The sequence below is a fragment of the Plecotus auritus genome, assembly GCF_963455305.1.
Source record: "Plecotus auritus genome assembly, chromosome: 1".
NCBI lineage: Eukaryota > Metazoa > Chordata > Mammalia > Chiroptera > Vespertilionidae > Plecotus > Plecotus auritus.
Genome location: NC_137770.1, coordinates 64,203,832 through 64,217,463, shown reverse-complemented (window position 1 = coordinate 64,217,463; position 13,632 = coordinate 64,203,832). Strand labels below are relative to the sequence as shown.

The following is a 13,632-nucleotide window of genomic DNA, read 5'->3' as shown; positions in this document are numbered from 1 at the left end:
CTGTGAAATGATTAGATGATGATGATGATGATGATGATGATGATTATAGGGAGGAGGAGGAGGAATTTCTACTCATGTCAAATGTACCTGAAAATAAAAGAATATATTTTTCAAAATAATTGAATTTTTTGTAAGAGCAAGCAAGGGCCATTATCAAGTTGTATTTGATTCTCAACTGGTGGCTTAACAACTCTGGAAACTACAAGAGAGTTGGTTTCCTTAACATAAAATAAATCCAGAGAGAACTTGTAGCTGAAAGGTTTAAGAAATGCTATTTTTTTCAAAATCTGTGTACAAATATCTTTGTAGTTTGGAGCAGTTAAAAATAATTAAGTCAATTAAAGTGATGAATAATTTGAAAATGTTATAAAGAATCTATATAGAAGAGATCCAAGATGGCGGCGTAGGTAAACACCTAAACTGCTGCCTCGCACAACAATTTCAAAACTACAACTAAAAGACAAAACGTCTATCACCCAGAACCACGGGAAAGCTGGCTGAGTGGAAGTTCTACAACTAGAAGGAAAGAGCAAACAGCATTGAGGGGTGCACAAGCGCTGAAAAGCTGAGGTACGGAGAGCGCGAATCGGGCTGGCGACGGGTGACTGGGAGCGCTGCTGTTTTCAACCTGAAGGGAGATAAGCTCCCGATTACTCCGAACTTGTTTCTGGGGAGACGCGGGGGACCCAAACTCCTACAGGGAGAAGCTGGACTGTCTGCCGTGGGGTCGGAAAGTGAGGGAGGCTTGCTTGCAGGGCTGTGTGCAGGAACAATTGTTTAATGTGCTGGGGCGCGGGACGTGGGGACACGGTGGGAGACGCAGAGCAGCAGAGCCGCAGAGCTGGCTTACTGGCAGCCATCGCTGTTTGCCATGCCCTAGCCTAGTCACGCCCTGAGACCCCGCCCCGCACAATCTACAAACCCACCCAAGCTCCAAGCAGCAGCTTTAGCATATGAATGGCCTGCCCTATCGCAGCTTAACCTAGCAAACTTGCAGCCCAGGTCAGACAGCTCCAAAACCTCCAAACCCCAAGCAAAGAGGAGAAAACTGTAGTTCTTGCTGTAGCTCCTGCTGGGTGGCCTCATACAGTAGCTGACCTGCACCCCATTGGAGATCCAGAAGCCAGTGTACCTAGTGGTCAGTGTGAGACACCAGATTTCAACTCCTCACATCCATAAGTGACACATTCAAGAGGCAGACTCAGTGAGCACCAAAGCCCCACTGAAACAAGTCCTGCACCATAAGCATGTCTCCAGTGCAGCAGTTCTTCCATTATAGACACAGCGGGTCCTCACAGCCAATTGGCCTGGAGGTCAATTCCTCCCAGTGTACCAACAGCAATCAAGGCTTAACTACACCAAGACTTTGCACTCAGCCCACAAAGGGGTGTACCAAGAGTGTCCACCTCAGGTGATTGGGGAGGCTGAGCTACTGGCCCCTATAGGTCACCTACCACACAAAGCCACTCCATCAACACAAGGAAGCAGCAAAATGCGGAGACAAAGAAACATGTCACGAATGAGAGAAATGGAGGAAAGCAAACTAATGGACGACATAGAGTTCAGAACCACATTTATAAGGTTACTCAAGAATCTTCTAAAAACCGCCGAGAAACTTGATGAGACCTCCGAGGAGCTTAGTGAGACCTTCAAGGACCTTAATGAGAATGCCAAAAAAATGGAAAAGGACCAGTCAGAAATTAAGCATACACTGTCTGAAATAAAGAATATACAGAAACTCAACTGTAGATCAACGTACCCCAAGAATCAAACCAAAGATCTGAAATATGAGGAAACAAAAAACACCCAACCAGAAAAACAAAAAGAAAAAATCCAAAAATATGAAGATAGTGTAAGGAGCCTCTGGGACAACTTTAAGCGTACCAACATCCGAATTTTTGGGGTGCCAGAAAAAGAGAAAGAGCAAAATATTGAAAACCTATTAGAAGAAATAATGACAGAAAACTTTCCCTACCTGGTGAAAGAAATAGACTTACAAGTTCAGGAAGCACACAGAACCCCATACAAGAGGAATCCAAAGAGGACCACACCAAGACACATCATAATTAAAATGCCAAGGGCAAAAGACAAAGAGAGAATATTGAAAGCAGCAAGAGAAAAACAGTTAGTTACCTACAAGGGAGCACCTATACGACTGTCAGCTGATTTCTCAGCAGAAACTATGCAGGCCAGAAGGGAGTGGCAAGAAATATTCAATGTGATGAACAGCAAGAACCTACAACCAAGATTACTCTACCCAGCAAAGCTATCATTCAGATTTGAAGGTCAGATAAAGAGCTTCACAGACAAGAAAAAGCTAAAGAAGTTCATCACCACCAAACCAGAATTACATGAAATGCTGAAGGGTGTTCTTTAAGAAAAGGAAGAAGAAAAAAAAGGTAAAGATAAAAATTATGAACAACAAAATGACATCAAATACATACCTACCAACAAGTGAATCTAAAAATCAAGTGAATAAAAAATCTGAAGAACAGAATGGACTGGTGAATATAATAGAATCAGGGACATAGAAAGGGAGTGGACTGACAATACTCAGGGGGAAGGGGGTGTGAGGGGTGCGGGAAGAGACTGGACAAAAAGCTTACACCTATGGATGAAGACAATGGCGGGGGGTAAGTGCATGGGGTGGGGTGGGGAATCAGGTGGAGGGGAGCTAGGGGGAAAAAAAGAGGAACACCTGTAATAATCTGAACAATAAAGATTTATTTAAAAAAAAAAAAAGAATCTATATATATAAAAGTCTAAGCAGCCAGAACAATCAGAATGACTGGTCGTTATGCAGCACACTGGCCACCAGGGGTCAGACACTCAATGCAGGAGTTGCCCCCTGATGGGCAGTGCACTCCCATAGCCAACCTCCCCCCGCCAGCCAACCTCCCGCTGTCCCTCCCCCCCCCCCCCCCCCCCGCTGGCCAACCTCCCTCAATCACTTCCCCCAGTCCCCGGGCTAGGACGGGGAACTGGGGGTAGGTGGCAGCAGACACAGCCCCTTTTTCAGGTGGGCCAAGGGCCAGCTCCCTCCTTGGGGCCAGCGGCCAACCTCTTGTGCCCCATCCCTCCTGCCAGCCAGCAGGCCCTGATTGGCCTGCCACCCACCTGCCATGGTGGCAGCGCAGCAGCGAGGGGAGGAGGAAGGAGGGAGGTGAGGAACGGCATGGTGGCGGGGCACAGCTAGGCACCTGTGGGTGGGCAGGGCCATGCAATTTCATGCACTGGGCTTCTAGTGAGAAGATAATTTAAATCTTTACTATGTATTATATACTGTGTATATAATATGTACTTTATGTAATGGCAAGAATTGTTTTAATCTTGTGTTAGATTAATTTCAGGTAAATGCAATACATTATCTCATGATACACTAAGTGCCTTGTTCAAGGAATTTTAAGAATATTATTAACTGCCTTAGAAGTAGATTATTAGGTAATTAACAAAGGAGAATATATTTCTAAAGAGATTAGACTATATTTCTAAAGAGATTTCTTGTGGGCAAAAAAAGATGCTAAATAGAAGTGATTAAATTTTAATTATACCCAATTTCTCTAGTTTTCCCTCTCCACATAATCTTCCCCCCAGATTATTTTCAATTCATGAAGCCATTTAATATAGGAGAGGAAGAGAAATAAAAGAAAGGATGGGAGGCACACATAAAATTTACTCCATTTCAAAAGTCAGGGTAAAATGAGCAACCCTTAAAGACTTTCATTTACTAGGTGTAGTGGTTAATAATGCGGATTTTTTTCAATAGATGAAGTTACATGTTGATATATATGCGATTTGATATGTATGCTATTTTGTTGTATTGACAACACGCTTCAAAACTTCATATGTCAAATTTTCTGAAGATGTTAACATCATAGATATTTTTACGCTTAAAAATGTTGAATTTTGTGCCAAAAAAAAGAGCATTTGCGGGAAGTTTTAATTCATTAGTTTATTTTGAAGAAAAGTGCTGCTGAATACTTAGAGATCTTATGTTGAACATGCTCCATCTCATGATACTTGTGAACACTGGTTTAAATGCTTTAAAAGTGATGATTTCGATGTGAAAGACAAAGAAAGTCCAGGTCAACTGAAAAAGTTTGAAGACCAACAATTACAAGCATTATTGGATGAAGATGCATGTCAAACTCAAAAACAACTTGCAGAAAGATTAAACGTTGCTCAGCAAACAATTTCCGGTGGGTTTACAAGCAATGGGAAAGATTTTAAAGGAAGAAAAATGGGTGCCACATCAACTGAACGAAAGACAAATGAAAAACCGAAAAGTCATCAGTAAAATGTTGCTTCAACAGCACGAAAGTCTTTTTTTGCATTGAATTGTGACTGGCGATGAAAAGTGGATTTATTTTGAGAATCCCAAATGCACAAAATCAAGGGTTGATCCAGGTCAACCATCAACATTGACTGCAAGGCCAAATGGCTTTGGAAAGAAGACAATGCTCTGCATTTGGTGGGATCAGGAAGGTGTGGTGTATTATGAGCTTCTAAAACCAGGTGAAACCATTAATTCTGATTGCTACTGACAACAAATAATCAATTTGAACCACGCTTTGATCTCGAAACGATCAGAATGTTCCAGAAGACAAGGCAAAGTAATTTTGCTTCATGATAACGCACTATCACACACTTCAAAACCAGTTAAAGACACGTTAGAAGATCTTGCCTGAGAAGTATTAACCCACCCGCCATATTCACCAGACCTTGCTCCTTCAGATTACCACTTGTTCCGATTGATGGCACACACACTTTCTGAGCAGCACTGCTTAGAGCCAGGCCAGGACATTTTGTAAACATACAAAGAAGTGTAAAATGGGGTCTCTGAATGGTTTGCCTCAAATTACCTGAAAGATGGGGGAAATATGTAGCTAGCGATGGACATTACTTTGAATAAAGCACTTTTAATGTTTCTCTTGAAATTATCATGTTTTCTTTGATTACAAAATCCGCTTTATTAACCGGTACACCTAATACTTTGAAGAGAAATTGAAGCAAAGATTGGGTCTCAGAACAATTCACTGTCTTGAGTTGAAAATTGTACCCCAGTGCCCTATTCCCAGCCACTTCTGTGGAATAGAAGGCCACCCACATTTTTGCAAATCATTTATTAAAATTATGTGGACAATGAGGGTGGGAAACATTTCTTTTATAGTAAAGATCACTGTGGAGAGCAGCTCCCAGGTGGCTAAGTGATATAGGCTTTAGAGGTGCAGCAAGTAAACAAAGCTTAATCAGGTGCATGTAATTGAGTAGATTCGAAACTCATGAGAACGTTGTAAACATCTTGACCACGCCCTTACTTTGCCTCATGGAATCTGGCTATAAAATAAAGACTCAGCTTGCAGGCTGTGGCACTGTCTCTCTAATCAGAGGGCAGCATCCCACCTAGCCCCAGCTTTATTCTCCTGTCTGTCTTTAATCTTTCACCGCCCACCCCACCCCACCCCACCCCCACCCTCAGGTTCACCCATGGCCATGCTGGCACAGCACAGATGGTGCCTGAACAGGGACCATGAACAGAGACCTGAGTATGGGGGAATTATGATTGTGGGGTGAAAGGATGCTCCCATGAAGCACATGCTAAAAGCAAAAGTAGGATAGGGAGTGAGGTTTGGTAGCAGCTACGTGTAAAACATGGGAAATTCAGAATCCACGGTCTCCATGCTCCAAAGTTCCTCTTCGTAGCAAAGGGCACCAATTCTCATCCAGTTGTGAAAGCTGACAGAAACCTAGGAGTCTAATCTAGCTCCATGACTCACACTCTAATCCAAAGTAACTTTGTCTCCCTAAATCCACTCTTCCCCCAACTCTAAAACAATGCTCAATGAAGCATTTTTAAATTTCTTAAGTTTTGTTAGGAACTGTAAAGCAAAGGATGGAAGTCCTGGTCAGCGGGATGCTTAGAGCCAGGCCAGGACATTTTGTTAAGGACTGTAAAGCAAACAATCGAAGTCAAAAGGAAATTAAGACTGTCCAAATCTGAGTACTATAAAGAAAGATCAGACCCTCCAGGAGGAAATCCAGGGGCACCAGCCTTGCATCGATGGCATTTTCGCATTGACGGCATCTTTGCATTGACAGCATCTTCAAAAGGAGCCAGACCATCATCATGACAGCAGCAGCCTGAATGCCAAGGCCATCCTGCAGAGGCTTGCCCACCTGCGGCAGCTATGGAACCTCCTCATTGAGGAGACGGAGAAGCAGAACTGGTGGCTGGAGGAGGTGCAGGGGACCCAGAGAAACTCCTTGTCCCTCCATTCAAAAGACTGAGAGTTGCAATGCGGAGGCTACACAAGGGACCAAGGTGCCAACATGGGGTCAGCTGAAGAAGTTAGCAACTAAGGCCCAGTAGATGGTATAAAAGCAGGGAGTGGAAGCTACTCCCACAGCCATGTTTCCAGCTATGCTAGCATTGGTGAGCTGCCAGTTTTCTGTAAAATCTTGCACAGCCAAATCTGAGGACTCTGAATAAGATATACTCCAGCAGCAAAAGAAACTTTCATTTTGTAGAAATAGTCCCAAAAATGTTAACATGTCTGTAGTTTGGTTTCTCTTATTGCTGTGTTGCATTGGCATTGTTCTGTTATTGTTTTATTAATAGCCAGAGTTTTGTTATGTCTTGGTTGTGCTGCATAATTTGCCTAGAGCTTTTGATGATGTAAATGGAAGTGTTTAAAAACAGAAAAAAAAGGGGGAGATGTGGAGAGCAGCTAAGTGATATAGGCTGTGGGAGGTGCAGCAAGTAAACAAAGCTCAATCAGGTGCATGTAATTGAGTAGATTCGAAACCCATGAGAATGTTGTAAACATCTTGACCACACCCTTACTTTGCCTTGTGGAATCTGGCTATAAAATAAAGACTCGGCTTGCAGGCTGTGGCACTGTCTCTCTAATCAGAGGTCAGCGTTCCACCTAGCCCCAGCTTTATTCTCTTGTCTGTCTTTTCTAATCCTTCACCGCCCCCCCTCAAGTTCACCCATGGCCGTGCTGGTGCAGCACAGATCACAAAAAGCAAATAAAGTTTGTGATTGCTAAAAGCTGAAATATTAACAGCTGTGTGCTAAAATTTACATTTCTTAGGCATACATGCACACCAGACTAGCAAAGAATCTATTTAATGTATTTCTAAGCATTTATTTAAATATTAGAGGCCCAGTGCATGATTCGTGCACTGGTGAAGGGTGTGACCTGTGGGGATTGGCTTGCTGTGGGAGCGCCAATCATCCCAGTCAGTCAAGCAGCTGTGGAACCCCCCTCAGAGTGGCTGCTCCTGCTGTGGGAATGCCGCTCATCCAGGTCAGCCAAGTGGCATTCCCACTGTGGGAGCACACTGACCACCAGGGGGCAGCTCTTGCATTGAGCGTCTGCTGCTGGTGGTCAGTGCACATCATAGTGACTGGTCGACCGGTCACTCTAGTCATTCTGCCATTTGGTCACTGGGCTTTTATATATATAGATATCCACAGCACAGATGTTGATATACACATATTTTCTTGCCTTCAAAGCTACATCTCTTGAAAGACTTTTCTATACTCAACAGTCCTTGTTTCCTCATCTCTTACTCATTACTCAACCTAGTTTCTAGGCCAGTCACTCCACTCAACAGATCTGGTGCTATCATCAATATCTTCTAAGCCTTCTTTGACCTCTCAGCAGCCTTTGGCTGTTGTCTATTCCTCTTTTTGAAACACACATTGTTACAACGTCCTCCTGCTTTTCCTCCTACCTCTTTGGTAGCTCCTCCTACCTCTTTGGTAGCTCCTTCTTTGTGCTCCATGATGACCACCACTCTCTACTCAGCCATGAAATACTGGGATTCATTAAGCTTGTAGAGGCCATCTTCTCTATGTTTTCAGTCAACCTTCCCTGGGAAATCTCACCTAACACCACAATTCCAATTATCATTTATAGACCAAATGTATATCTCCAGCTCAAATTGCTCCTGAGCTCTAAAAACCCATATATTTAAATCCCTAGCCCTAACCAGTTTGGCTCAGTGGGTAGAGCATTGGCCTGTGGACTGAAGGGTCCCAGGTTCGATTCTAGTCAAGGGCATGTACCTGGGTTGCGGGCACATCCCCAGTAGGGGGCGTGCAGGAGGCAGCTGATCAATGTCTCTCTCTCATCGATGTTTCTAACTCTCTATCCCTCTCTCTTCCTCTCTGTAAAAAATCAGTAAAATATATTGAGGGGAAAAAATAAATAAATCCCTAAATGTAATTGCCTATATGACATCTTCACCTGAATCTTTCTTAGGCTTCTCAAGTGGCCCTTGTCCAGCCCACCTTATAATCTCCAGGCATATGTCCATTTCTATACTCCACGGTCTCCATGCTCCAAAGTTCCTCTTCTTAGCAAAGGGCACCAATTCTCATCCAGTTGTGAAAGCTGACAGAAACCTAGGAGTCTAATCTAGCTCCATGACTCACACTCTAATCCAAAGTAACTTTGTCTCCCTAAATCCACTCTTCTCCCAACTCTAATCAATACTTTGTCTCATTCCCTAACACAATCATATATTTTTCTGGGATCTGCTACTTATCACCTTTGCAAGCACTGTAGTCAAGAGTGAACTTTTGAAAATTAACACATAAACACAGATCATCAGTTTGAAAATTTGCAATGGCTTCCCAATGTTCTTAGGATAAAGACCAAAATCCTGGAGATGGACCACAAGGTCCTACATGGTCCAACCCTCACGCATGTCTCTAGGCACTCATTCATCTCTAGCCTCCTTGCTCTCTATGCTCCACACTGGCCTGATTAGGTTTTATTTTTTACCTCACCATCCTCATGCCTGCGATAGGTTCTTCACCTATAATGTGCCTTTTAGTGAATTTGCTCTTTCCTTTCATATTCCTGTATTATATACTCTTGTGAATCCATGCTCTTTTTCTTCAGAGTACTCATCTCCATTTGGATTCTATAGTCAAGACTAAAAATGTTTGACATTAAAGTATCTGTCTCCTATCAGACCCAAAACCACATGAGTGAAGGGACTGTATTTGTTTTAGTCACATTCTTAATCACAAATGAGTAATTAGTATAGTGCCTGACACATAGTAGGCACTCAATAAATAATTGTTTAATGAATTAATTTATTAAGCACCTACTATGTGGTAGGCAATGTACATATGTGCTCTTTATCTATTTTCTCAGCTAATGCTTAAAATAAGCCAACAAATTAGTTATCCTTAGTTTACTAATAATGGGCCTGAGGTTTAAAGAATTTAAGTAACTTACCTAGTATTTCTTTTCTAGCAGGTGTCAAAGCCAGAATTTGAACCCAGATTTAGCTAACTCTTAATCTCTTGCTCTTGAACACTATTTTAAAAATTATATGAAATAGTCCATTAACTCATTACTTCACTGACTCATTTAATCAATGTGTATTTAAGACGATGACTCATTCAGAGTTCAAACAGGAAATAGATGACACATTGAACAAGAATAATTAGAGAAAGGTTTATAAAGGGACTATACAAAAGTGTGCATGGAAGGCAAAAGGTTAAGAAAGAAACCAATAACTTAGTAGCAATCAAGACATTTCTATCTAAGCCAGAAGGGAGGGGCTGAGGGGAGAGAGTTGTTACTAGACTTTAAAGGAAAGAGGTATGTAGAATTTGCAGCCTTTAGAAGAAGAGTAACTTTATATCGAGGGACCCAGCTAACTTGAAGTGACTTCAGGGAGACAGTCAGGAAGAATAAATACCTTGATCTCAACCTTCCTTCTCTCTTTGATCTATATCTTTCCAGGGATCCCCAATGACCATGGCCCAAATAAAAGCCAAAGTTCAAGGAAATCTATGAGTGTAAACCATACAAGTCAGCCTCTAGGCCACAGAGAAGAGTGGAGAAGGGTGACAGTAGATCTGGAGGGGCAAATAGAAGACATTCAGCACACACACACACACACAAAAAAAAAGTGTCCTACCCTCAGAAACCAGACTTTCTCCTCTCTTGGGTACAAAGGAAAAGTCATTACCAGGCAGGCATGGCCTAGGTGTTAATGTACATTAGACCCTCATAAATTATAGATTTGTAAAGCAAACCATGTCTGTCTCTACTATATTCCTTGAACAATCCTCAATGGTAGGTATAATTAGAGTAATAATACAGAAAGAATAGTTAACAGTTTATTTTGGATAACTGTCAGAACATCTAGGTGTTTACCCGGAACTAGTTCCCCAAATTAGATGTCTCAAGACTTAGGGGTTCTGAGACAGTCATCTGTGCAACTTTGACGTTGATGAAACCATCCATTGCTCTGCCTGCCATCATTCTAGTAAACTTTTTATCAACATTTGTGCCCATATTAAAAACAATGGAGGCATTTTCTGCATTATAAATATCTGCCAAATGAAGGTTTTCTGCCAGGAAACATCCAGGCCACATCACAAAAGAAGAGGGTGTTCCCCAGTTTCCCTCTGCCAAAATCCAAAGAGCAGTACATTTTCTCAGTCTCAGCCTATGCACTCTGAATTGATGCCTAAAGAAGGAAGAAGCAGTGAAGAAAAGAAAACATTTGCCAAGCATCCCCTTCCCATAGGCACTGTCTCACTGAGTTTTCACAATGACTATCTAATGTACTTATTATTATCCCCATTTAGAGCAGAAAACTAAAGCTTTGGAAGTTTCAGTGACCAAAGTTTAACATCCTACAGCTGGTAAACAAGTCTGAATCCAGATCTGTCCAATTCAAAATTGTGCAAATTTTCTGTTATACTACTTAGAGGGAGACCTGCTCAACTTACCACCCCACCTCCTTCTATATAGGAGCATTTTCCCATAGCGTCAACCTTATAAAGGAAAACTTGGCCCCTGTATGCTTCACAGCAGCTGTCCTAGCTTAACATGCTGTAGCTGAACCATAGTCCTGATTCCATCTTTTCAAACAAGATCATAACAAATGCAAACAAAATGTTGGGCTACAGCCCATTCCTAGGATGAAGCATTCCCATCTCCATGATGACAGAGAGCAAACTAGGAGGGTCCTTCCCAGCAGAGCACCTTCAATAAGTCTCTCCTTGATTAAGTAGGAAGGTAAAAGAAGGTGAGTGGATAAGCTTGGCTCTCTCTTTTTACTCAATGCAAGAAAGATGCAAAAGAAGAAATATATAGCATAGGTTTATTTCCATGACAAAAGAGTGAAAGCATCTGATGAGAGAATTATTACACCCGATTCATTCCCAGATAAAAGCACATGCACTGCCTCATCTCCAGGGATTTCCCAAGTCCTTTCAACGGCAATGTGCCAAGCAGCAAGAACCTTGCTAACACCCCCGGCTGAGAGCATTTAGAAAGAAATGGGAGGCTCTTCCAGGTCTGGAACCCTTTTGAGTCTTTAATGAACATTCTGTTGTTGTTGAGGAAAGTCAGTTAAGAAAAACATTCCAATTTTGATTGCACATATAGTCAATGGGCCCAAAACATATCTTAATTTGGTGTCACAATAAACAGAATTTTTAAAAATCAAGGGCTGGCAATTGAAGCCATGAGTACAATTTGAGTGTCTTTATGAAATGGTGCTACTGTAAGCTTCCTTAGCAGGAGAGGCCCACCTTGGGCCCGTTGAAATAATATAGAGAATGGAAGAGTGGCCAGAAGGAAGAGGAAGAGGTACCTCCCCTCTCTCCCCACTCCACCTCCATCACACAGACTTTCCAGGGCTCACTGTCCTATTGACGAATAATGGAAGAAGCTTTGGAATATAAACAAAAATGATTGCAGAAGCTCCAAGCTTTTACAAAAGAATTATTTGACTTTTGCAGACTACAAAATTAACAGCAGAGCAGGGGGATTTCTTTCGTAGTATTTCCCCACTTTCAAGGCAAGTTGATTAATATATATATGATGAACATGATTGAGATGGGGTTAAAGAAGGAGAAATTAAACTGTAGGCATCTAGCACCACTAGTAACTCAGGGCCAATCAGCCTTAGGAATAAGTTCATGATGTCAGTGGTTCCTTACACAGTGGGACCACACAGATTATTTCCAGAGCATTGGTGTCTTCCTCCAGTGCTCTGCACTCTGCAGTCAATGCAGGTAAACGAAAGCACTGTGTTCATCTAGCCTGGAGAGCCCCAGATGTCAGGAAGGGATTCCCCCCCCCCCCCCGCCACACACACACACACACCCCAACCAATCCTCAGCAGTCAGCTTTACCTGCAAAAATAACCATTCCGAAACACCAGCTGGTGTTTCTCAGGACACAGCCCCTCAGGATTATCTTCTCATTGTTGAGGGAGTGCTCACTGTCCTTCCAAGAGAGAACTCCGGTGAATTTATCTAATTTGTTGTTAGGTGCCTCACAGACAACAATCCCTGCAAAATGAAAAATAATTTTAAAAGCCTTTTTATGAGTTACCTTGAACTCTCTTTACAAGCCCACAATATTTTATTACACCTTACTTCGCAGACACAGTATATTTTACCTTCTCTCTCTCTGTGTTTTTTTTTTAATTGGTTTCAGAAAGGAAGGGAGAGGGAGAGAGAAATAGAAACATCAATGATGAGAGCGAATCATTGATCAGCTGCCTCCTGCACACTCCCTCCTGGGCATGTGCTCTGACCAGGAATCCAACTGTGACCTCCTGGTTCATAAGTCGACCCTCAATCACTGAGCCATGTTGGCCAGGCTTTACCTTCTCTTTTCGACAACACAGAGTTACATGTACAAGACAAGACTGTGCTAGGGAAAATAAGTTAGAAGGTACAAAGATAGAAGCCCATCAAATGTTTTAAATATAGCTTACTGCGCTGTCTAAATAAAAACAGAAAGCTCAAGAAACGTGGGATTTTTTTTTTTTTACTTAAAAAAAAAATCACTTCTCTCTACTTTTAGTTTGTAACAATGACCTTTGACAAGATTAATCGTGGACTGTCCTAAAAGTTTTTCTGATTCCATCACTTTTAATTTAATGTAAACTCTCCCACAGGTTTAGATGGTATAATATCAGTTTCATAGCCAAAATTAATCAGATTTTTCTAGGCTCATAATCAGAATTTTAAGGGTTTTGCTATATTCCACCCCCAGGAAACCTGGGCCTTGTTTGCTACATGTGCCTGAGAATACCTGTGATTTCTTTCAGCTGTTCTATGCTTCTTATCTTGATTAAATTCAGAGTTCTGGAGACCCTCAAAGACACCATATAACTTGCCTCAACCTGGCCAGAAGATGTATCTAGTTTTGTTTTGTCTTGTTTTGTTTTAAATTCCAAGCCCATTCCAAACCAAGGGCATGCCCATTCCAAATCAATGAATCAATTTGTTCCACTATTTCAATAAGAATATATACTTTCAGGGTAGGTATTCTCCTGACAGAAAAAGAAACCAGAAGTAATCTTTTATGGACCCTGTCACAAAATATAACTATTAGATCAAAATACATTGTTACTTTGGATGGTTGTTGGCACACAATGCAATAGACAAATGATATATCATAGAATTGTACAGTTAAAACCTATATAATTTTATTAACCAATGTCAACCCGATAACTTTAATTAAAAACATGCATTTGTACTGCAAACAGTTGAGTTTTAAATTTTTATAAGTAATTAGTACAAAGAGTTGAAAGACAGAGGGAGCAAGGAAAGAATATAAAAGGAGGTTG

The 13,632-nt window shown here is 41.7% G+C and overlaps 1 protein-coding gene across 1 annotated transcript in view; it reads right to left on the bottom strand.

Moving 5' to 3' along the window:
- Positions 1–13,632, bottom strand: part of ATP8B4 (ATPase phospholipid transporting 8B4 (putative)) — a 187,395-nt gene that overhangs the window by 45,890 nt on the left and 127,873 nt on the right. The window contains exon 10 of the mRNA XM_080682656.1: positions 12,185–12,343. Coding sequence (XP_080538782.1) covers positions 12,185–12,343 — 159 coding nt within the window. The remainder of the gene's footprint in view (positions 1–12,184; positions 12,344–13,632) is intronic.